This window comes from Centrocercus urophasianus, unplaced genomic scaffold (assembly GCF_019232065.1).
Source record: "Centrocercus urophasianus isolate 14NV4802_14NV808 unplaced genomic scaffold, USGS_Curo_1.0 seq_12, whole genome shotgun sequence".
In the NCBI taxonomy this organism is placed as follows: Eukaryota; Metazoa; Chordata; class Aves; order Galliformes; family Phasianidae; genus Centrocercus; species Centrocercus urophasianus.
In genome coordinates, this window is record NW_024884364.1 from 15936487 (window position 1) to 15960917 (window position 24431).

At 45.3% G+C, this 24431-nt stretch overlaps 2 protein-coding genes across 5 annotated transcripts in view; one reads left to right on the plus strand and one right to left on the minus strand.

Annotated features, from left to right (window-relative positions):
• Positions 1-4198, minus strand: part of MAEL (maelstrom spermatogenic transposon silencer) — an 8789-nt gene extending 4591 nt beyond the window's left edge. Inside the window, exons 1-5 of the mRNA XM_042810543.1 lie at positions 4067-4198; positions 3607-3693; positions 2770-2866; positions 1059-1214; positions 501-542 (exon numbers count right to left, since the gene is read on the minus strand). Coding sequence (XP_042666477.1) covers positions 501-542; positions 1059-1214; positions 2770-2866; positions 3607-3693; positions 4067-4198 — 514 coding nt within the window. The remainder of the gene's footprint in view (positions 1-500; positions 543-1058; positions 1215-2769; positions 2867-3606; positions 3694-4066) is intronic.
• Positions 4199-14054: 9856 nt separating this feature from the next.
• ILDR2 (immunoglobulin like domain containing receptor 2) overlaps positions 14055-24431 on the plus strand; it is a 35152-nt gene continuing 24775 nt past the window's right edge. For all 4 annotated transcript variants that reach the window (XM_042810097.1, XM_042810098.1, XM_042810100.1 and 1 more), the window contains exons 1-3: positions 14055-14120; positions 21469-21801; positions 22287-22406. In XM_042810097.1, the coding sequence (XP_042666031.1) occupies positions 14075-14120; positions 21469-21801; positions 22287-22406 (499 nt within the window). In that variant the 5' untranslated portion in view covers positions 14055-14074. The remainder of the gene's footprint in view (positions 14121-21468; positions 21802-22286; positions 22407-24431) is intronic.

The following is a 24431-nucleotide window of genomic DNA, read 5'->3' on the forward strand; positions in this document are numbered from 1 at the left end:
ACACACACACACACACACACACACACACACACACACACACACACACACACCTTTTCTTCCCTACAGGCAGCATGTGTGATTAAAGTTATCAAAACCTTATTTCTTGCAAAAGACTGGCAGTCTGGGCTGTGAGCAGACACATCCACATTTACCCCTCTTGAATGGCCATTACTTAAATATCTGATATAGGATAACACGGGCCAAGTTTGTTCTCTGCACACACAAGGGGAGGAAGTGTACTAATAGAAATAGACAAATCTATAAACATTGCTTAACAAGGGAAACACAGCAGTGAAGAGCTCTGCCATTTGAGAGTACGAGAAATAAGCAGGGTGACTCCAACAGGCTGTTCTGTCATCCCTTCCTCTTCAAAATGTGAGAGGAAGTCCACAGGAGAAACTTCCAGGGAAAAGTTACAAAACAACTGGATACAGATCAGATAAGCAGAGCCCAAATCTGTAAACCATTGCATACCACTCTTCTTCTCCACTGATACTCACTAGCAGCCTGGCAGTGGTACCGATAACCACGTGGTGGTACTTCTGCAGAAAAACATGAGGGATGGAAGAAAAAGAACAACCATCATCCATCACCGCAGCGGCAGATCTTTAACTCTGAACTAGGCAGTACATTTTGATTTAGAGCAAGGAGCAGCTTCACCTTCCCCTATGGCCCTGTACAAGCACCACAACTATTTCTGAAAAAAATATTTTCAGTTGCATTCATTTAAAGAAGAGTACACTGCACTGCATTCATGTGTTAAGTCCGGAACAAACACTCCTTGGCATGAAACAAAGCACAAACACCAGAAGTGCCCCCTGGATTTATCCTGCCCACTTTAAAGCTTCATGCAGTCCCAGTACTTAAGTACACAGTCAAAAAACAAGCAGAAAACAGCAATGCTCCATTACTGAAAGTAGAAGTCTAATCACTTGTAGTCAAAGAAGTATCTTAATACCAGAAATTTAATCAGTGCAGCAGTAACGGACACTAGAGAACTTCCCTCTCAACCCAGAGCAAGATGAACTACCTCCAGGCTACCCTTCCTTGGAAATCACCTGAATCTATGAAGTGATGGAACTCAGCCATTATGCCTTCCTGCAGGGAGTACTTGACACACCCAATTTCACAAGGGAGGAAGCGCTGGTCACAGTGGGACGGCAGCTTGCCATGGCTGTAAACATTGAGGAAATAGAAGATGTCTGCAAGCACAGCTGAGAGGAAAAAACAAAAACATTACATAATACGTATTATAATCTGCTTATATAAGTATATACAATGTTAAGAGGCCTAGAATCCAACACCAAATACTACTCCTTTCTGCGATGGGTCTGTTTACCCTTCAGGAAAAAAAGCAATCAGTAATTGCTAAGTACTTCCACAAGCTTCAGTAACTTATCAGGTAAGTTAAATGAACTGGTAAACCTTTGTGTAAAAGGAGAAGGGAAGAATTCTGCTAACTGAAAGGATCATTTGTCCTCACTGAATGAGCTCCCAAAGAAGACAAGAATATCTAAGGAAAGCATTACAAAATAAAGTATCTTTAATTTTGTAAGACCAAACAATACAAAATAGTTCACGTTAATTAATGCCTAATAGTCACAAATCCTACATAATATAATACATCCTACATAAGTTCTTCCTTAAGTTTAAGATAATACCTACCCTCAAACTCTGCCCCTCATCAAAACCTTTACTTGTTCTACTAAAATGATGCAGTGGGCCAGATTTGATGGTGTTCAGCACCACTTGTCCCAAAATGAGTTCTGGCACTACCTTACATGGATCTTAATCTCTACAAGCTGCAGTGGGAAAGAAGAAATACCACCCGAGTGGAAATCTTTTCACATGAAAAAAAAAAAAAAAAACCAAAAAAAAAAACCAACCAACAAACTATCCTAACATAGACAACCATGCAGAAATATTAAGAAGCAGCATCATAAAACACATCTCAGACTCAGTCTGATAGCTGAGAACAGATTCTGGCAGTGTGAAAGCTAATAGGCATTACACTTTTTTAAACAGAGCTACTCTTTTCTGGCCCTCTATAACCATAACATGTTCAAGAGATCAGTTAGTTAACAGGCTTGAGCAGAGACCTGAACAAACAGCAAAGATATAGCTTCTATTAACTGGCTACTTAACTTACATTCCAAGCACTAACATATATCATTTTCCAGAATAAAATACTACCAGATGTGTTTGTTACTTATTTCTAATCAAAACATCCATTTGAAGACAACACACAGACAGGAAAGTTCGGTTTTCAAGGGTTCATTCAACAAGGAAACTAGCCAGAATGTGCTACATAAGTAGTGTAGTGTTCACAAGCACACAAGCATCCACTCTTACTTCACTGAGAAGGCCATGAAACCATTCTAATGCAACACCTTTATGATACAGAGTTTGAGCTCCTTGCTCTTGGATCTTGATACAAACATTCTATTATCCTGAACTTGGATTAGGCCTTGTAGATCACAACTGTCAGAGCAGAAAGCTTTGAGGAAACTGTAAACAAAAGTATTAGTAGCTATGCTCCCATTAAGCTAAAAGAAAAACAGAGGACAGAATTATTTCAGGGGATGCAGAGGAGCATTTGAACTGACGTCCCTCCAAGCAAGGAAGGCCTACATCATACTAAGAACAAGCACACATTTGACACAGTAACTACTGACAAAACGAAAACAATCTTTGCACAGGTACCACCCAGAATATCTTTACAAGCCAAGCTTTCATCTAGCAGCATCAATTGCTATAAGATTACCATACCCTGATCGCTCATCCACGATATAGCAGAAGCATCAAGAAGAGATGTCACTCTGTACATTTCTGAACTCGCGCCAGCAGGCACTGGATTATTACACATCTAGAAAAGATGAAAAAATTCAAAATCAATCAAGTTAATTAACCTCCAATAAAGCTCACCACGTCCAATCACAGACACACGGGATGCCCAGTGCTCACTGTGGCTAGGTGCAACTAATCTTTATATACAAGTGTCTGCAGACTTGCAGATTAAGGCAACATTACCAACAAGAGATTGTCACTTCAGTACCTCAACCTGCACAGCTGGAAAGAACTACAGCTAAATATCTGAATGTAATAGAAGAATTAAAAAGTACTATTTTGTTAAAGTTTAACTACTTGTTGCACTGAAGAAAGTTTTCAGACTGAAATTTTCAGCAATTCCCATAATTTTGACTCCCCCCACCCCCTGCCCAAAAAAAACAACTGAACCACTCATTTGCCTTTGATTAGGAAAGGTCTTCATGAAAAGCTGAGAAATCCCCAAGTCATCAGATTGTTCTGCTACTGTGCAATCAAGAGGGGCTCTCAGGCCTATTAGAAAAGCACTGCACATCCACACACAAACATGAAGCTTTTTGGGTGGCAGAAAGATTTGGGCAGATGCCCAGAAACCAGAGAGGCTGACACAATGCAATCTAGGCCTAAACTGCAAATAACATCCACATCCAGATACTTGAATTCCAGATAATTGTCCTTGCCCGACAAGGGCTGTTGTCAGTTAACACCACTAAAAAGGAGGAATGAGTCCCACTGAAGCAAACACCACTTCCCAACAGGCGCTCCTTTCTGAGCCTTTACCTCCTTCTCCGCCTTCTGGAAGGATTTCTTTTCATTCCACTTCTGAGCCTTCTCTGCATAGAACATCCTCTCCTCCTCCGCCAGCAGCTTGAAGCAAAGCGAATTGTCAACGAGTTTTTACCGCTTCCTTCAGTAATCCCACAAATCAACAGAACATTTGGACGCTTCCAAAGGGAGGCTGTCAATATTTCGCAAACACTGATAGCTATTACCACCCAACCAAGCGGTAGTTTTTCGGTAGTTCCCCCCCTCACAAAGCCACCAGGCTTTAACACAGGACAGCTGATGAACACATGCTCCCGCAGCACCTTCCGATGGCCCACAGGCACTTTTATCCCACTGATTTCTTCTCCTGAGCCCGCTCCCCTAGCCAGGGGTGCCTCCCCCCCCACCCCCCTCTCCGAGGCGAAACATCGTTCACCCCAAGCCCTCTCCCTTGAAGGACGGCCCTTCCCCTCACCGCCCACTCCTGGGTGAGGTGGGGAAAGCCATCGACCACTCGGGTTACGGGCATGCCGCGCTGCTGCAGCACGGGCAGCCGGTCACGCACGAAGAAGTAGTAGGCGCTGCGGGAGCGCTGAGAGCGCGACATGGCGCACGCCCGCCTCGCCTCCACTCGTCCTGCACCACCACGACGCGACGGCGCTGCCGTGGGGCGGCCCGGGCAGCGGTGGGCCGGCAGGGGCGGAGTGCTGGCGGAGGAGCGCGTGCTCCTGCTTTCCTTTTAACGTGTGCGTGGTGCCGCCTCCTGGAGGTCGGTGACGGCCGCAGACAGCCGGTGCCGGCGTGCACCTGAGGGTGTCGGCTGTCGCAGAGCATGGCAGGTGGCTCTTCTTTTGGTTCTTCCTTCGGATTGTTTGTGACTGTGAGCATTGAACGTCAGGTTCAATAGGTCTTCCGGCATCTGCCAAGCCGGAAACCAAACAAAAATACGGTCTGCTATTGCCGGTGACTGCATGTGGTCCTCATCTGGACACAGTGCTGTGTTCCCAAATGACAATGAGGGCTTTCCAGTGAGGGGCAATTCAAGAAAGAGGTGTGCGCTGCCAAGGGGAGCACAGGACTGCAGTGAGGGACTGGGTCCCGAGGGCTCCGAAAGGCAGTAATGGCCTCAGCAGTCCCCTAGGGCTCAGTGCGTGTTGTGCCCCTGAGCTGGAGCTCCATTTAAGCTTGGGCCTGGGCACCAAACAAAGAGCAGCCTCACACAAGAGGCCTGGGCTTGGGTTTGAGATACATAGCAGAAGAGTGGAGGAGCTGAGATGGCGAGCGTTTGCTTGGAAAGGCAAACTTGCTTATTAAAAATACTTAAGGAGCCCATGTGTAAAGGCCACAGAAGGGATCCCAGGGATGGAAGCCCTCCCCTACGAGGACAGGCTGAGAGAGCTGGGGCTGTTCAGCCCCAACAAGAGAAGGCTCGGGGGAGACCTGAGAACGGCCCTTCAGTATGTAAAGGGAGGCTGTAAGAAGGAAGGGGACAAACTCTTCAGCAGGGTTTGTGGTGATAGGACAAGGACAAATGGTTTCAAACAAAAAGACTTAGGGAGAAGTTTATTACAATAATGACGGTGAGGCACTGTAACAGGTTATCCAGAGAGGTGGTGGATGTCCCGTCCCTGGAGACATCCAAGGTCAGACTGGATGGGGTCCTGAGCACCTGCTGGAGCTGTAGGTGTCCCTGTTCATTGCAGGGCAGTTGGACTGGATTTCTTTTAAGAATCAAACCACTCTATGATACTGTGTTTTAAAAACTGAGGCAGCTGTATAGACTCGGTTTTTTTCCTATTTAATCTATCTCATTGAGTACCTGATGCTTCTTTCACTGAACGTTTGCATGCTGAGCCACAGTTCAAATAAGATAAAAACTGGAAACAATCAAATATACATCATTGTGGTGAACAGCATGAGTTGCTTCCTCCCTTAAGCTCTCTGTTGATCTCTCTCAAAAGCAAAGTGATTCTCACTGGCCATAATATATTAAAAAATCTAGGGAAATTAACAGGGCAACAACCACAACTGTTGCTCTGAAGAAAATTTAATCAGTTAACAGAAGGGATTGTGAAGTATGATTGCGTGCAATAGGAGACCATAAGTTTGATCTGAAGCAGGGTAACTGAAATGGCAGTGTCAGTATAAGATCTGATTAAATTCTGGCCAAGTTTTTCTTCTCCTAGATGTGTGATGTCTGCCACATTCCTTACTGTTCCCTTTATCTACAGGGACCATCTTGATGGGGAATCATCTTCCAGATGCAGTAGCAGTTCCTGCGGAGTCTGCCTGGTGTAGCAGAACAAGAGTCAGCTCACTGCTTCTCATGCAGCCACCTTAATTGAAGGTACCCCAGCCATCTCAATAAACATGTAACCCTGGCTTGGAAGATTCTTTCCAATCCTCTACCGCAGAGTACACTTGAATTTACTGTAAACCTAGACCTGAGGATCAAAAATACTGCTAAAGACTTTCATGAATTTCCAAATCATTGGACAGCTTTGCCTTTTCCCCTCAGTCTAACTTTCTTCATCTTCTGTCTAGGTAACTGAGTCTGTTTAGCTCCAGAGGAGGTAGCCACTGTCTAGGCTGGAATTAATTGAGCTAATTGTGTTTGTCACTGCTGGAATTGCTAGCAGATATGGACTGATCAGCTTGCTTTTGCATCTCACTGGTGGCTGGTTTCTCTGATGGTTAAAAAAAAGCAGTTTAGTTTTCTGGAAGCTCTTCTGTCATGCTCAAATCCAGTGAAACAGTTTATTTTATGCTGTTTGTGAACCACTTAATAGATTTGCTGTTAAATTTACGGGAAGAGCCAATCGGGTTGCTAAAAACAGAAAATCTTGATGTGAATTCAATGAGAATAACTTTTAAAAGTCACTATCGCTCTTGTGCGAAATCATTTATATCGCAGGCTAGTTCCTGATATATTAATACCAAATCTTTCAAGAGAAACTGCAAGAAATAACTTGTGTCTTTGAGGAACTTCTGCAGAGTCAAGTTTTTTATCCCCAAAGGTGAATATTATTGTTGTATTACTGTGTGAGTTGTTGCTAAGAGTGAATCTGTGCACATTTGCTTCAGTTTTCTTCACACTGTGTTCTTTTCTCTTGTGCAGTTTTGTGACCCACCCTTTAACAGCCCATCCCTTTAAAAAAATCAGATAATGTGTGCATCAACTCTTTGAAAAAGACAAGGTTGCAGTGATAGTTCTCCCAGGGCTAGAGGTGGGGTTGGAAAATAAAATTCATAAGCACTGAGGAGAGAAAGGACTTTTCTACACAAGGTTAAGGAAGAGAAAAAAAGAGAGAAGAGATCATCTTTGGAGCACGATGTCATCAGTGTTCTTGGCCTTGGCCCCAGGAAAATCCCTCTGTGATTTAAACGGAAAGTCATGTTTTAACTATGCAATTGTCTGCTGTTCAACTTAGCTGACAAAAGAGACCTTTAGACCATTTTTGCTGATTTGTAAATAACTTTTGTAGCATTGGGGCCATTCAGGGAATAAAAGCAAGGGTTGTGCCAAAGTTTATACATTACTTTTTCACTAAAGTACTTAATTCAGTTAAATTACTTGATATGCCAAGACCTGACTTTTACATCTATGGCCTTGGAAACCCAGCTCCAGAACTGGGGACCTGTGCTTTCCCATCAATGTACGTAATTCATTGCATGTTTCAAAATATGGTTGATGTAGATTGAAAAACTGTCTGGAACTTTGCTGCCACTAATGCATCTTCATTCATTCAGGATTTATGGCAATGACCTTCTTTCCAAGGTTATTGGAAAAAAGGAACTACTATCCTTCTACATTGGAACTATTATCTTACAGTAGTTCCTCAGAAAGAACAAACAAATTTATTATAAAAAAACATGGCAGCAATTCCATTTGCTGTTACATGTGATCCGCTGCTCTGAGTCTAGAGCACTTTCCTCCAAAGTGAAATGTTTGGTGTCTATATTAGGGGAATATAATAGACAAGATCCAGTAGCCTGCTTCTCCTGGGGCCTTGCCATCAGAAGTGTACCACAACCACCCAGCTCCAAAGGCATACCACCTCCTTATCCCTCTGTTTTCCCACACTTATTCCTTCCCATATCACCTAGCTCCTTCCCTTTCTCTGCCTTTGATTCTTCCCCTAAACATCCTACAGCAAGTCCTCTGCAATTCTGAAGTGCTCTTGGTCTGCATATTGCTACTATGCAACCTCTCTCAGTCCAAATGTTGATGTGTTGATTTGATAAGATTTCCAGCCTGAACCCTGGGACTGGGGCTGTTCTGGAACAGCGTTGGGAAGGGTTCAGACAAATAGACCCTTCCCCTCAGTTCTTAATCAGAGCTCCCACCTGCTGTTGTGTCCCTGTGCTCCACAAGACTTGTGCAGGGAGACTTCAATGGGCCAATGGCTTTTGCAATGGGCTGGGAAGGAGTCAGGGCAGAGTATAACTTGGCTATCCCCATGACATTGTCTCTCTGTACTCCTTTGTGGGTGTGCAGATGAGCTTTTACCACATAATTGCACAGTTTGTCTTTCTCAACCTGTTTATGGAGATTTTAGATTTTAGGTTTATGTTATTTTCTCTGAAGAGTGATATAGAATGGGAACTTCGGTTTTCTAGAAACAATAATTGCTGTTGTTTCATATGTTGTTTCATATGCCTGTGCATTTCAGGAATCATAACCTGCAGGCTACCCCTTCCCCTGACAGTGACTAAGAGTAAGTTAGAGTAAACTATAGAAGTCAGCTTTCTCTTGGTCTTACTCCTGACCTCATGAATCCTGGCTTTCTTTCTGAACAGTGTCACAACTGCAAGAGAAGCCATTTATCTCAGCTGTGTGATGGGGATGTGATTTTGAACATCTCAGAGTCAGGAGGTAAGACATGTTGCCCTGCCTTGTTCCCCTGCCTGCTTTTGCAGGGTTTCGTGGAGTGTTGGACTGCTTGTGAATGTCCCAGATAAGGCCTCATGGTGATATTGGCATCTTTTTTCCCAGTTTCTGAGGGAATTCAAGTGGATGCTGCTATGCTTCTGTCTCCTCTTCAGAAGAACTAGCATTTGAGCTGGGAATTGTTCTGCATCAGGTCATACGGCTGTGGGATTCACAGGACTTGCCAGTCATGTGCTGTATCCCTTCTGACCAGGTTGTCCCAGAAGCACTCAACCTGTAACTGTCAACCAGCTGTCCATGAGGGGTGCAGCTGTATCCCTTCTGTGCCATATATTGCAAATATCTTGCATGTCATGGCTCCAGTGAAACCACCGCCTTGTTCCAGTATCCTAGACAAATACTGGAAACCCTTAACATCTGATAAGAGCACCAGTAAGCTTTCAGGTGGATAGCAGGGACCTGACTGGGGCAAACCACATGAATGTAAGCCTTACTTCTGGTGTTTTTTTGCACCTATGTGCTCAGGGCAGTCTCAGTGTACAGAGAAGCAGAAATGTCAACTGCACTGACTTTGACGTTACATTTGTACTTTTGGTCTCCAGTTGCTGTTGAATGAAGGGTTTTAAAACTGTAGTTCTACAGTTAGGTACCAAAAATTTTCCAAAGCCTTGTTTTGGATTTTGATTTGGCCTTACATAGAGTGATTTGAGCAATTGCAGACCTATCAGACCAGCAGAGATCCCAGGCAAAGGAACAGAATCACTGACAGAGAACTTGCTTCAATAATGAATTAAAGAAAACTAATGTAATTAATGTCAATCAAATGGATTTGAAGAAAATATTTTTTGCCACATTAGTTTCTAATTGCATCGAAGAGATATTAAGTGTGCTTACTAAAGGTAATGCATTCAGATGCATTTGAGTCGTCTAACTCGACCACATAACACTAAATCAAGGAAACAGAATGATCCAGAGACAATCTAGTCCTCAGTAAATGAGCTAAAACATTAGCTTAGGATGTCTCAAAATGTAATTTTAAATGAGGAATTGCTATTGCACATTTTCAGCAAGATGGCTCCATTTCTTGGCTGCATACTGCTGAATGTTTATTAATAACTTTGAAGGTAGTATGCAGTTGCCACAGATACTTGCAAAGGATACAAAGATGGGGGGATAGTTAATAATGAGGGCGACAGAGCAGAATATCCATCAAACTGGGTCTCTCCATGTGATGTGATGCCATGCTGAAAGGACTAACAGTGCAATAACTGAAAGGATAAACAAAGAAATATCAGGCAGTAGTGATGTGGATGTAGTATTTCTGCTTTCTTACTTTTAGTCTCTGTACCTAGGATGCTCTCTCCAGATCTGGTATTAGCTTCAGAATATAGAAGAATACCAGATCTGTTCAACTTTCAAAGAGAGCATGAAATGGCGCTTTGCTCACAGTCATTGCCTCTATCAGAAATCCCTTAAGAAGAGCCTTCCACCTGGAATGGCACTACTGGAAGCTGAAGTTAGATGAAATTAGGGACAGGATGAGGTCCCTCAGAACCAAAAGTAGTTTGTGGTTCTTTTTCTAACAGATATGCTGTAGTTCAAACAAGATGTAGAGTGGCAAAGTGATATGGCCTGTTTTATTGAGAAAGCTAGATTAGACAGTCACAAAAGTCCATTTTGTGAATTCCAGCTCCTGAAGGCATTTGTGCTGTCACAGTTTCTCTATAACCAACAGTCACAGACAATTTGTTATCTCCTTGGCTCTCTGTGAAAGAAGAGCGTGTTTTATTTCTATTCTTTGTATTTCTGAGTTTAGTGACACACGAAAGATGATGAGCTGAGAGGACTCGCTTACGATCATGTACCTGTATACTAACCTCACAAAATGTGTTTTACATGAAAATTTCAGGTTCCTTTTCAAAGAGCAGCAAAGGTGCACTGTGTCTAAGAAAGAACTGGGGGCAGCATGGGAAACTTATACGGAGTAAATACTAGAGAAAGAGGTTTGTTTTCTTTTTTATAATGCTGAATTTATATTGTAGAAATCAAGGCCCATTAGAATGAGAAAATAGTTTCGCCATTAAGTATTCTGAATGTTAGTTGGTACAAATGGCATGGTTAAGAAGAAAAGCAGTTTATATATCACCCAATCCTGACGTTAATGGCAAGTAAAAGCTCCGTATTATTGTGCAATCATATGTACCCAGGCAGTTGAGAAAACTAACAAACAAAATATACAAAGAGAGCGCATATATTTCAGTGATGTCTTGCTGTGAAGCTATCAACGATTAATAGGAGACTCTGGAGTAACAAAGAAAATGAGGAGGAGTTTTAGTTAGTAACTATTCCGAAGAAACTCAGTAAACGCTGTGATTTGATGATGTGTCACCTAGTACCTTCTGTAACGTGTTGCTCTCAGTACTAAATCAAGAGAACAGTGCCTAATGGCTGAATCTAGTACAACATCCCAGAAAGCTGTCGAAATCACTGTTTCTATGGAAATTTCTACCACGGGAATCCAGGAGACTGAATGGATTTGAAAAAGTACTCGTGAAGAAATGCACTTTCATGCAACACATAGGGTTTTCTGGCATGTTGCGGAGATGGGTCATTCTGAGCGAAGCGCTGGCATGTATCCTTCCAGATGTTGGAAGCATTAAAAAACTGACTGCTTATCAACAGAGGAAATGGCCCCAAAAGATTGGTACTGGAAGATCAAAGGAGGGAGGGGAATTGAGTCGTTGGCAAGAAGACAGAAGAGCTATGGGTAGCGGCAGCATGAGTAACAAGAAGAGAATTTGTTTCTGTATTGTTCAGCTCAATTGTTCATGGTCCCATTGTTTACAGAACTGCTGCAAGCAGTGTTGAGGTATCACTCATATCAGTGCTGTAGAGTGGTATTCTTCCAGTGCAGTCTCAGTCTACATTTTTCAGGACAGAAATGGAAAGCTTGGTCATCCATTATCAAGGTTGGAGAGAGATAAAGATTGAAGCCGTTTGATTGAATGTTGTTTTTCAGCACGCACGTAGTCCCTGCAGTAGGTTGAAGTGATCTGGCTAATTCCTTAGGAATTCACCTGCTGTCTGAAGGTAAAATGAGCCTAACTGTGCAGCTTTCTGTCACCAAGAACAGGCTAAAATGAAGGACAGCAACCCTAAATTATCTATTAAGCCAGCTCAGAAGCTGTAATTTTCAGATCAAGGGTTTATGGAGATCTGGAACAGCTATTCAAGGCTCAGGCATCCATCATATGTGTGTATATACAAATGACAGCTCACGTTACATTAAAAAGAACCATACACGATGTTTTAGTATGTGAATGTTTCAAAGCAGCTATAAATCCAAAGTTACATGCAAAACAATGGTGCTTCCATGTATTGAAAATCTTTCCTTCCTTTGTTGTGAGTCAAAAGTTTAGCTAAAATGTTGTACATGCCAAATTTATTTGGAAAAGCTGGAGTGGAATTAAAAAAAAAAAAAAAAAAAGCTAGGAGTAGCTAACAATAGTGACACATAAGAGATTGTGCTACTCCCAGCTTTTAACCTATGAGATAATTCCAGATCAACAGGATCTCAGGAAACTGGATCAGCCTCCTGCCCAACTACATCATAGAAGGGGAAGGTGCATGGATTTCACTTGAAACATTGGGTGTTGTTAGGAAAAATGCTTGAGGGAGGGAGAAATAGTAGCTTCGTGTTTACGTATTAGGAGTCTTAGTTCAGCCAGTACAAGCCTTCATGAATTACACGGCAAATATATTTAATCCTGACGAGGCAGGCCCTCAGATAATCTGAGATGATTCTATTTCCTGAGTCTGAAGTTACAGCCCTAGGAAGAGCTCCAACTTTGCCTTTCACCTGCAAGTATGCAAGTGTGCAAATCCTGAGTACTGGGTTTGTGTGCTTTATTTAGCATGGTAGGGTCCTAGTTCTTCATTGCAGCCTTTAGCTAGCACTGCCAAACAATTACACTTATACTCGGAGGCATTCAAGGCTGGGTTGGACAGGGCCCTGGGCAGCCTGATCTGGTGGGTGGCAGCCCTGCCCATGGCGAGGAGTTGGGACTGGCTGGACTGTGACATCCCTTCCAAACCAAACCCTCCTGTGATGTTTTGGAATTCTATGATGTATCAGGTCAGAGAGACCTTCTGCCTCCCAGCAGATCAGGACACTAGTTGGAGATGGGTGTGTATTTCTTTATAAGCAACACTGAATAAAAACAAACTATGTGAGAAGTATTTTTAAATAACATTGAGTTGCTGGGAATAAAGCACTGAAAAACAGGCTGTGCCTGGGGATCATCTCCTCACCCCATTCCAGTTCAACTACATCAACAGAAGAACTACAACTATTCAAAAAACAACCCGAATGTTTCAACAGATCTTTTATCACAGCAAAAGTGCCGTTTTGCTTTCTTGCTTGGAAATTAAGGATCTATTTTTATTTGCTGTTTTTGAAAAATGTCTATTTTGCTTGCAGTCAATTCCAGATTGAGTGGTATGCAATTGAAAAACACCAGCTGGAGGTATCTTAGGGTCATATTGCAGACACCACTTGCACACAGTGGGCACACCCAGCACCGATCCCTTTGGGTCCAGCAGGGCACTTGAAAATCAGCATCGGTTGTGTTCTATGACACACTGGAACAGGCTGCCCAAGGAGGCTGTGGATGCCCCATCCCTGGAGGCATTCAAGGCCAGGCTGGATGTGGCTCTGGGCAGTCTGGTCTGGTGATTGGTGACTCTGCACATAGCAGGGGTTGAAACTAGGTGATCATTGTGGTCCTTTTCAACCCAGGCCATTCTATGATTCTATGATTCTATGATTCTCTTTGGCACGTTCCATTGGAATGGAGGCTGTTCCCATGTGGATCACCGGCATCTGCAGAATCCAAACTTTGGTTCCAAATGCGAGCTGAGCCCCTGAAAGAAGTACAGCGTGTATGCATCTGGGCTTGCGTTGGTCGGGGCTGTTTTGTGGCACAGCAACATCCACCATTGGAACAATGATCGACAGCAGCACTTCTAGTTGGCAGCTCCCCCCAAAAACTTCCAGCCCCGTCCAACATCGCGTTGGCACCAACACCCAACGCCCCACGGCTCAGATGTCAGTCTCTAACAGCCAGAACACCTCCTCCTCGTGTAAAGTTGGATCTCTTCTTGATCTAAAATCGCAGCGATTGGTCACGGTGCAAGTGGAAGCCCAAGGGAAACGCTGCACTGCAACAGCCTGCTCTCGTTTCCCGAGGTACGCGCGGTTAATTTGGGGGCACAGATGATAGGAACGGACATTTTTAGCAACGAAGCCGCGGGCGCGGGGAGTTGCGGAGCAGCGCTGCAGGGAGCACCCGGCAACCGAGCGGCGCTTCCCTCAGCCCCAACCCAGCGGATCCGCGCCCCCCACCCGCGCTGTCCCCGCCCGGCCCGGCCCCGCGAGGCGGCCCCCAGCCGGCGGCGGGGGAGGAGCGGAGCTGAGCGGAGCTGAGCGCGGCGCGGCCACACGACGCGGCCTCGCCGCCGGTTCCTGGCGGGGCAGTCCCGGCCCTCTCCCGCCGCCCCGCGGCATGCCCGCCCTGCCCGGCCAGCGGGAAGATGGGTGGGCGCCTCCTGGGCTGCGTCGTGCTGCTGTGGCTCGCAGGTACGAGCGGCTCCGCGCGATCAGTTGAGGGGGGTCGGGGGAACGTCCCGCGGGGCAGTTTGTGGAGACTTCGCCGGGAGGGCGCGGGGGCAACTCGGGGTGCGAGGATCGGCAGCCGCCGCGGGGAGGGAGAGGAGCGCGACGGCGGGAGCCCGGGGGGGCCGCAGTGTCCTTGGCTGCGGGCGGTGGGGACGGCGGCCGGGAACAATTGGAGGAACTTCTCCTTGGTCCGCCGGGGTGCGGGACGAGAGCGCTGCCCTGCGCCTCCGGGGCGCCCGTGCCCGGGCCTCCGAGAGCCGTACGGGACTGGTGCTCCTGCCCGGGCTCGCTAGCCGAGGGCGACGGGCGCGGGGGAGCAGGAGTGCTCTGGGGTTGGGAAAAGGGCCGAGAAAGGGCTGTGAAGGGTCGGGCAGGGAGAAGAGGAGAGGGTAGAGGACAGCGCTCTGCCTGCTTCGAGCCGGGCACAGGAGGCTGTGGAAGGGCTGCGGCAGGCTGGCTGCCAGGGAGGCGAAGGAGAGGGAGCGCTCCCAATTTCACACCGGTATTTCACACCGCCGCCCGTGTATCCCACAGAAAAGACCTCAGGCTCTTCCTCTTCAGATTTAGGATTCGCAGGCGGTAAATTCGGCTTTTAGTCATAACACCTCTCTCCCACTGCCCACCCACTCTTCCATTGCTCTCTGGCTCTGAGTCATCCCCAGCCTGCCTGCTGCTCCCTCCCAGCGTTACACGGCCTCAGCTGGGGCCTCGCAGCTCCCGGCCCGTCACCCCCTCCCGCTTTCCTCCCCTCCGTTTGGCCGCTTCTGAGTGTACCCCACTCGGTCTCCTCTCTGCTCGCCGTAGCTGCTGACAAACAGCATTCAGGGACTGGTAAGAGCGCAGAGCACACACAGACGTGACTTCACATTCCTCTCTCTCCTGAAAGAGGTTCGTTATCTGCAAACGTCTGGCTAGATCAGGACCTCTCCATCAGCCTGCTGACACCTTTCCCCGCCATTGAAGGCAGCCACCGCTTGGAACCTGCCGGCTCTGTGCGGAGCGGGAGGAGAGCTCCCAGGCTCCCTAGTCCTCCAGGCAGGCAACAGGTTACTGCGCGGGGATGGAGCGGACACCGTGCTTCGCTTAGCCGAGAGCAAGCGAATAAGCAAAGGGTTGCTTGTGTGTGTGTGCACAGACAAGGGAGAGAGGCTGGCAAACACAGACTCAAGATTGCCGAATGGCTGTGCAAAGGAACGAGAGGTCAGTCTCGGGGTAGAGAGCCTGCATCTCGCTGGAGGTACTTGTGTGCCGAGGTAGTGGAGTGGGGGTGGGAGCTGGAGGGCTTGAGGCAGGGAGAGCGGGACGGGGAGACAAAGGGGAGTGAGGGAGAGGGAAGTCTCGCCCCATCACTCCCCCCTCCCCCCTCGAGATGGGCTGAGAAATTCCCAATCAGCGTTCGCAGCTCCTTCCCCCCCCCCCCCAGTGATTGTTCTTCCTTGTCCATCCTTTGTAGTTAGTTTTTAGCTCTTGTATTTATCTTTCGTCTCCTTTCACACATTTCGACTTACTGCAAGTTCAAAAAATCCCCTGAATAGTGCAGTGCCTTTGGTTGGGCTTCCCTCCCATGAGGTCATTTTTTTCTCTGTAACTTAGCGCTCATTACCTGTTTACTTTTGTGTGCGGAAGGGCCACTGCAATGCCGTACTGTAACACAGGGGTGGGTGATTTCCTACTCTTAGTTTGCCAGCCACAGTTCAGAAGGGGCGTGCTGGAGCACGGCTGTGCTTTGCCCTTCCATGGCCTACAGAGTAACCTCTCTGGGATGTCACACACAGTTCTTGGTATTTCAGGGCTATGGACTTCTGCAGTTAAGTTGGGAGCATGGGACATCGGGTGTAACAGCATCATGGGGAATAGAAATGAGTAAAGAAATCTGAATCTACTGCTCAGTATGCAGAGCCTGAGCTGTATCCCGTGTGGAGAGCTTTCATATTGAGGTTCTGTGCTCTGAGTGTTGCCTTTGCTTTTCTGCAACTTTGGTTTTGTTTCGTTCCAGGTTAAGTAGTCTGTTTTGCTTTGGAACTGTGTAAAGCGGTATGCTTCCATTTCAGTGCAGCTGACCTATTTAGGCATTGGTTTTCTGCTGGCTACAAAAGTTGGCAGTTAGTGGCCATGGAGCTAAGAACACAAGTCTTATAGCAGCTAGACCATGATGTGCAATCCATTTTCCCATAAACCATTCAATCTGATGGTGGTGGCTTTGCTGGTTAATTGCGTGGATTTTGCTGGTTAACCGTGCAATGTTATCCTGCCTGAGTTGATAGAAGTCCGTACAGCACAATTTTAGTTGTCACGCTGGCTCTCTATTAACTTACTTGCATCTCTGTGTATCATCACTGATTTCCAATCTCAGAACCCAGACTTTATGATTTAGGCTGGATCCACATTTGTAAGCATTGTCTGTGTTCAGCAGTGGGGGAGAGAGCACATCTAGTTGATGGGCAGTAGCCAAGGCACAATGAAGAGAATCATAGAATCATAAAGGTTAGAAAAGACCACTAAGATCACCTTATCCAACTGCCATCCCATCCCCACCATGCATACTAAGCATGTTGCTCAGTGCCACATTTACCCTTTTCCTGAACACCCCCAGGGTGACTCCACCAGCTCCCTGGGCAGCCTGTGCTAGTGCTTCACCGCTCTTTCAAGAAATTTCAAGAAATTTTTCTTGATATCCAATCTGAAGGATACAGCATCCTTTTGCCCAGTTTTTTATTTTCTATGGGGAGTGGTACAAATTACCTTAGGAGCACTGTCTCTTACCTATGGATTTGTCCTTCTTGTGCCAAAACCCTGAAGTGTAGGCTTGGAGTAGTTTTAATGAGGTTTGGTTTAGGGTCCAAGGACCTCCTGTTCTCATGGATGCGCCTCTGGAACTCCTATCAGTAAAGGTGCATAAGATTGTGTGCTGCCATTTCTGTAGTTTCTCAGCATCAGCCCTACTGCTCCAGGCAAATTGCAGTGCGGGCCAAATAACAGCAAAGAAAGAGATGTGATTCTTGCGCAAATAAGGAGATCTGTGCTGACCTGAAGAATGATGTGTACTTCCTTCTCTTGGACTTGACTCTTATCTTATATGCTAGAAGGATACAGACCTATTACCTTGAACTACAGTGTTTGCCTTTGTCATTATTTACAGAGATGAGTGCTTCAGGTCGGCTTTATTCTATTCATAAAGGCTAGCTTAAGGCTGAGTAATGAAGCTGAATTTTCCTGGTATCCATCTCACCTTGCGGAAGATAGGCTTTTATTTCTGAAGGACAACTGAAAGAAGAACTGAAGTTTGCACTTCTCAGTTACCCTCTTTTTTTTTGTCTTGTGGAAGGTGCTTAGGAAGATCAGGCTCACGAGGTTCAAATATGCCCATATGGATACCCCCTCTATAATCACTTCCTGGAATTTTCTTTAATCAGCAGTAAAATGTATTAGGAATAGCTTGTGTGTAATGTTGACTGTGTAGTTTGCACGCATAATCTAAAGATAGTGTGGAGATGCAATCAGAAGAAAATAGGGATACAAATACGTAGATTCTTACTTTCTGATAGTCAGGATATCTGTGTTTTTAAGTGTATTTGATTAATATTTGGAGAGCTTGTCCAGGGACTTAAGGGGAGCAAAGAAAAAGGGAAGTACAATTGTCACGTGGTCCTGTGCCTCTCACAGACCATATTTCACAAGATTTCTCTTATGAAAGTTCAAATCATTTGAAATTCACAGTAAACAGATTGGCTCTCTAGAGTGCAAATATTTTGTTTCTGTACTGATTTTGAAGTAAGGGCTCATCTTGCTCTGCCCGTGTTTATCAAAACATAGCAGAGCACAGCTCTGTTCCTTTTTAATCCTGCTAATATTAAACTCGATGCAGCCGCTGCAATCTGCTGTCACCAAGCTCGTCATCTTTTTTCATATCTTTGACTGTTTTTGTGCCCTGCTATGTAAGCAGCCCAGATTTCTGTCCTGAGGCTTCTGGCATCCTGGCTAGTCTCTTCGAGATCGTTGAGCTCAGCAGTTGCTTCTTGAGCTTGAGGAATTCCTAAGGACACTTCTGTAATTTGTGTGCGCAGACATCTGTGGTAGGTGCAGAGCCGCCATCTTGTCATCCAGCGTCCTGCTGGCCTTTTGATGGGTGTTTTTACAGCAATGTTGTATTACATGAATAGATTCAGATGCTTATTTTTTTTTTTTTTTTTTCCAGAGGAAGTAACAGGTGTATAATTTCCCAGTTCAGCCCTATGTAATTATATACAATTTGACTTAAATAGATTGAGAATTTCCACTGATCCAGACTCTGTCTGAGGCACTGTGTTGTTCTCAGATGTTATTTCTGGAAAAGATCCGAAAAGAATGTTTTACAAGTTAAAGAAGACCTTGGGATGAGATGCAGAAGATGCCAGATAACTTACTGCACATCTCCCAAATGCTTTTGGATAGAAAAGGAAATCTTGCATTTTCCCAAAAGCTGCTTGCAAATTTCTTTTCTCAATATAGACATTCACATGGGAAAGGGGTGGAGAAAGTTAGTCAGATGAGAATTTGCTAAAGCTCAGCTAATCATTTATTAAAGCAGTCCCTGGCTCACCAAACTCATTAATCTCATTAACAGGAAAGAGTGCTACAGCACATGGATAGCTGAAAGCACTGTGTTTACTGAGTAGCATACTTCGTTCACAAGGGAAAGATTTAAATATTCCCTGTGTCAGTGCTTTATCCTTGAAGCTGAAGTAACATGATGAGTCACTTGGTCACCTCATGTCACGTGTTGGCTTTGGCCACAGACTGCCTGGAGTCAGGTGCAGAGCCGCCAGATCCAGGTCTGGCCTGTACCCATTCAGTTTTTCGAGCTGTTTGTCGTGTCTCTTAAATTCAGATGCAGCCTGAGAAGCATGGGTCCCTGGAGAGGAAGGAATAAGATCACATCACCATTTGGATCACCATTAGAACCAAGCAGTGACATTCCCCCAGTGCTGCGTGGCCCCATGTTTCTATCCCACTTGCCCCTGGGAGCAAGACCCAGCAGAAGCATACCAGCTGCTGCTGCTGGAGTTCTCTTTTTGCCTATATTTCGTGCCTCTGGTCCCTGCCTCTGCTATGGCAGCGTCTTGCTGGGACCTCAACTGTGGTACACGGTACTCTGGAGAGCACATACTTAAGCATTTGGATTTGAGTCCAGGCATTTCTAGCAAAACTAGTGACATCTGCACAATTTCAATATGGCACAAGTGCTATCTGTGTAATGTCATGTGTTTATTACGTGTATAGTACAGCATTCTTGCAAATGCCATAGCACCCCTGTGCACCACAGACCTTCGCTTAGTAGTCCCCAGTGTCACATCTGCCTAGATCAGTAACTCTTTGATAGTATCGGTGACTATCTATTCTCTCTGAAGTAAGCTTTCTCCCTAGGTGCTGTCCATACTGTGTCTTTATTTCCCATGTGGTGTTTGTAGGCTTTGTTGTGATTTCTGGTGTGGAAAACTGATAATGTTTTGAAATTACATTTGGCGTTGGTCTAAGCTTCTCACTTTCTTTTGGTTACGACTCCTGGTCATGAGACATTTGCTTGCTTTTGCTTTTCAGGTCTGCAGCTATATTCGACTGGACTCTGTCCCTTTGTGCCTTCTGTTGTCATGCTTTTGGTGTACTTGCTGCTGTCTGTTTTCAGCTCTACTGCTTTAGTGTTTATGTCTTTCTTTCCCCATCCTAAAGACATCCGTCATTTCAGTTTCTTTTGCAAGCTCTCTTGTTTTCATCTCCAGCTTCTGTTGTGGATGGTGTATTTTTGTTGGCTCCATTTCCTCTCCTTTTGGCACGTTTTAATCTGCTGCAACTTGGCTTTAGCCTTCTGAGATTATTTTGACCTAGGCTAAGACACCTTCAACCCTTCCCAATTAATGTAAACTTCTTTGTTCTGCATCAGCCATCTACTTACCCGAATACTTCAGCCTTACTCTGTTTTTTTTCTTTCTTGGCACTTGCTTTTCTCTCCTACTGTTTCCCCCCATAAGGAAATCTTGCTGTGTTCTCAGTCTTGCATTCTTCCCTGAGCCTTATCCAAGTCCAGCAGTCCGTCATGATGCAGTGTAGGCTTCCTCTGCATCCTTCTTCCCTTCAGTGTTTGCGTTTGGTTTGTTCTCTTCTTCACTGTGCTCTGTGCTTCAGGGTATATACCGGAGGGAGCTGCCACCATACTGAAACTGGTTTCCTTTTTCCACGTGAGCTGTCACTATCAGGCCCTGCTGTCCCCCAGCTGCAGAGGGTGCCCCTAGATGGAAACTTGTTCCTTCGCAATTCCCCCCTTGCTGCGGGGTTGTTTCTGTCCCTCCACCACTTGGCACGTAGAAGCCTGAAAGGGTGGCTGCATATGTTTCCAGTGTTGTGTGCTTCCTCAATCATTCCCACCTGCAGTGCAGGAGGCCAGGAAGCAAAGAGGGGCATGCGTGGGAGGTTTTGGCCATTTCACTGTGGGTAGATGGAGTATCTCGCTATTCTAAGCGCTCACTGCTGGCATTGCTCACTATCTCTTGGCTTCTCCTAGAGCTACATAAGGATGTGGCAGCAGTCCTGTTTGTATTTATTTCCCATGTATCTTCTCTCAGGCCCTAATACAATCAGCTCCAAGCTGCAGCTTTCCTGTCAACTGGTAGATAAACGTTACGCATTGAGCTCCATCTCCTCCATGGGAATGTGAAAAATGTGGGTGTTTGGGCCATTTTTCTCCACGCCTGCCACATGGATCAGTTTCTCTCAGTGCCAAACACCAATTGTGCCAAAAGCTATGCAATTTGGTTCTACTCTTTCCTGTGTCTCTAGTTTGGCCAAGCTATCAGCAATGTTGAACACCATTGCGCGGAGGGCTTGGCTGGTGCTGCTTGCTGCTTCACCTTCAGAGAGCAAATGTGATGACACTGAAATTAGGAGTGGGTCAGTTATTCTTCATTAGGACTGGTGTGAACGTGAGATCTCACCCCTTAGCTGACCCAGGGAAGTGGAATATGGCCATCCCTCTTCCTTACTTAAAAATGCCATAGAAGCGTGAATCGCACACCACTATGTTGGTGTTACCACAGAGCATAAGGATACTTCAGTTGAGCCTTCAGTCCCATTGTACAGTATTTTTCCTTGTAGCTGTAACATATCCAAGGAGCAAACAGCCAACCTTTGCTTGTGTATGCTGAGGAGTATTGCACCCTAGCAAACTGATGGTCATTTTAATGTTGTGCACATGGGAAGAATGACAGCATGACAAAGTGCCACAATCCCCTCTTGAAGCCGTGCCGAGACGTGTGACACTAATATTTTTGTCTTTCAGCTGAGGTGGAAGGACTGCGAGTCACTGTGCCTGAGAAGAAGAAGGTAGCCATGTTGTTTCAGCCTGCTCTGCTTCGCTGCCATTTCTCTACTTCTTCCACCCAACCAGCTGTGGTGCAGTGGAGGTATAAATCTTACTGTCAGGACCGGATGGGAGAAGCACTGGGTATGGTAACTTCTGGTTTACAAACAATGAGCAAGAGGAACCTGGACTGGGATCCCTATCTGGACTGTGTGGACAGCAGAAGGACGGTCCGTGTCGTGGCCTCCAAGCAAGGATCTGCCGTCACTATAGGGGACTTCTATAAGGAGAGAGACGTCAGCATTGTCCATGGTAACTTTCCTACTCTGGTGATCTGTGATGGGGATTGGAAGTGACTCTTAGCAATTTGGAGTACTGGAGGCTGGTAATAGTTGTTCAGTTAATTCATTTAGGAAAGGTGTCAGGCTGTTGTGTGACAGGCATTTAGGATTCAGCCAAGCAGCTCTGGAACCCGAAGGCCGTTCGTTCCCTTTGGTGCTTCACTTCATAGCACAAATACTGTTGGGGCCCAGGCCTTACATGGTGGAAAAGATACAATGACGCTGGATACCTTTTCTGCTCTTGGCACTTCCAAAGTGAAATTCTGTTGCACTAGCTGTTTTGCCACATACAGGCACAGGGTCTTGATCTTGTTCCTCTTTCTCCTGAATTCCTGGATGTTCTGGATAAGGTTAGCCACTCTTTGTAAGGAAATGATGGTTTCAGGACTTGAAGATGGACTCACTCTTTCAATTGATGTTGGAGGGAAACCTTGACTTTTCTTTTTTGACTTTCAGATGCAGACCTTCAGATTGGGAAGCTGATGTGGGGAGACAGTGGGCTGTATTACTGCCTTATTATCACACCAGATGATGTGGAGGGCAAGAATGAAGAATCAGTGGAGCTGCTTGTACTTGGTAAGCTCTCTTGTCAGATCTCATCTTCAGTAGATAGCTGATGTATCTTTCCTTCTGTTCTCTTGCTCTCCCTCTACGTATCTGTGCACTGTATTACTATGGGTATCAAATCTATGTAAAACAGTCCCTGCAGTACCTTCTCCATTGCCTTGCACCTTGTGCAGTCATTCACACCTAGGCAAAGTGGGTGGCAAGTGCTGCCAAACCAGAATAGTAGTGTTTACACCCACACTGCTCACACATCAAACTGGTGTAAATGACTACAGAAAATGCTGGTCTCTAGGAAGTCAGAACCCTTGTTTTTAAGGCATAAAATAATAAACTTGTAGCAAAGTGAACATTTGAGACCATGTCTTTCTCTCAAAAGACATCAAATCATATGCTTTTGCAGTCTTTCAAGTCTCCCTTGGTCCTACTTTTCTGAGAATGCAAAGAAGCACTGTGTTTATCTGCTTGAGTGTGGCAATTTGGGATATTTTTCTTCCTGTTTAGTTGTACTTATACGCTTAAAGGTACAATTTCATGATCACCCAGTCAAGTCTAAGCCAGTACTGCCACTAAAAGGACCTCTCCTCTCTGCAGTATGCACACTGGGCTGTGTGTGCCTCCCTTAGGCTTCCTTGTGCACTGTGGTCAATGAGATCAGGTTTTTGCCTGTTTGCAAGTTTAGCTTTCAGGTACAGCATCTAACAGTCCAGTTCACTGAATAAGTCAAAAGAAAGCATCCATCCCAACTATAGGAAAAAAGCAGAGTGGAATTGGACCTGTTGTGAGTGTTTGTTGAGTTTGCTTAAGCCAGTACTACACTGTTCCAAAAGGGTATTATGAGATTTTTCTAAATCTTAAGATCTGCTGACACTGATATATGTTTGTCTGGTTAGCATGTTTGTATGAGCTTTTGGGCTTATAGATCATGTACGTTTTGTGAAGGAAATTTTAGAAAGTTTGGGCCTGTAGTTCACTGTGATACCTAGAGACATACAGTAGAACACGAGATCAAGGGCACTTGACAGACAAGGCTCAGGTGAGAATTTGACAATTATATTTAGGGCTGTATTTGTCATCACAAAATGAACCAGATTGAGTAGTTTGGGTTAGGATCAGTGCCATCTCCTCTACTCATTTTTCAGATGTCAGCCAAGTGACAAAGTGGATCCCTCAAAAAAAAAAAGAATTAATACACCTGTCTAAATTCACAATATGACTGTGTATCATTCGCTGGTTAATATCAGATCCAAGACTGACCTGCATGAGTTCGTGTGGGGCTCTCTGCCATGTGAAGTTGTAGCTGTCACCTAGGCTCCTTAAATGTATCTGTATGGTGGTAGACTGCTGAAAGGTGACTTTCTTCACCTTTCTTGCCATAGTTTGGTGTCTTTTCTGTATCTGCAATTGTGCTCAGACACCAGTGATGATGCAGTACCATGGTAACAGGAAGAATCTGGTTTTCAGCATGCACAGAAGACGGTGGGGGGGAACTAAGAAATTACCTCCTCTGAAGCTGGCCTGATGATACCCCTGGCCATATGTCATTGTGGTTATGTTGGGAGGAAACATGGAGGTTAGGCTGTGTTACCTTGATTGCACCTGATTTTCTTTTTGCAACAAGGTCTGACCTTGCATGTTGCACAGCCCTTTGCTAAGTTTGGCAGCAGCATGAAGGCATATTTACTATGGGCATGCTTTGTTCTGCCTCATGCTGTTTGGTGCAGCTTGCATGTATTTCTTCTCCTGGATAATGTGCATAGAGGCAACTTTCCAGCTTTCAGAGTGAGTCCAGGTTACACACCTATCTTCTTCCCAATGTAGTCTTCTTCTACCTGTGCTGTTTGTTTTTTTTTTTCCTTTTTTTTCTCCTCCTTTTCTTTCTCCCCAGTGATTGCTAAAGGAGGACAAGGTGGAGAAGGTAGCCAGTGGTGAAAGATACTATTTCTTAATATTCTGCTATCTTCTGGGACTTTCTTTAATATCATCTCATTACTCCATGAGGTATTATTGACTTGCAGAGACAGTGATACAGATGCA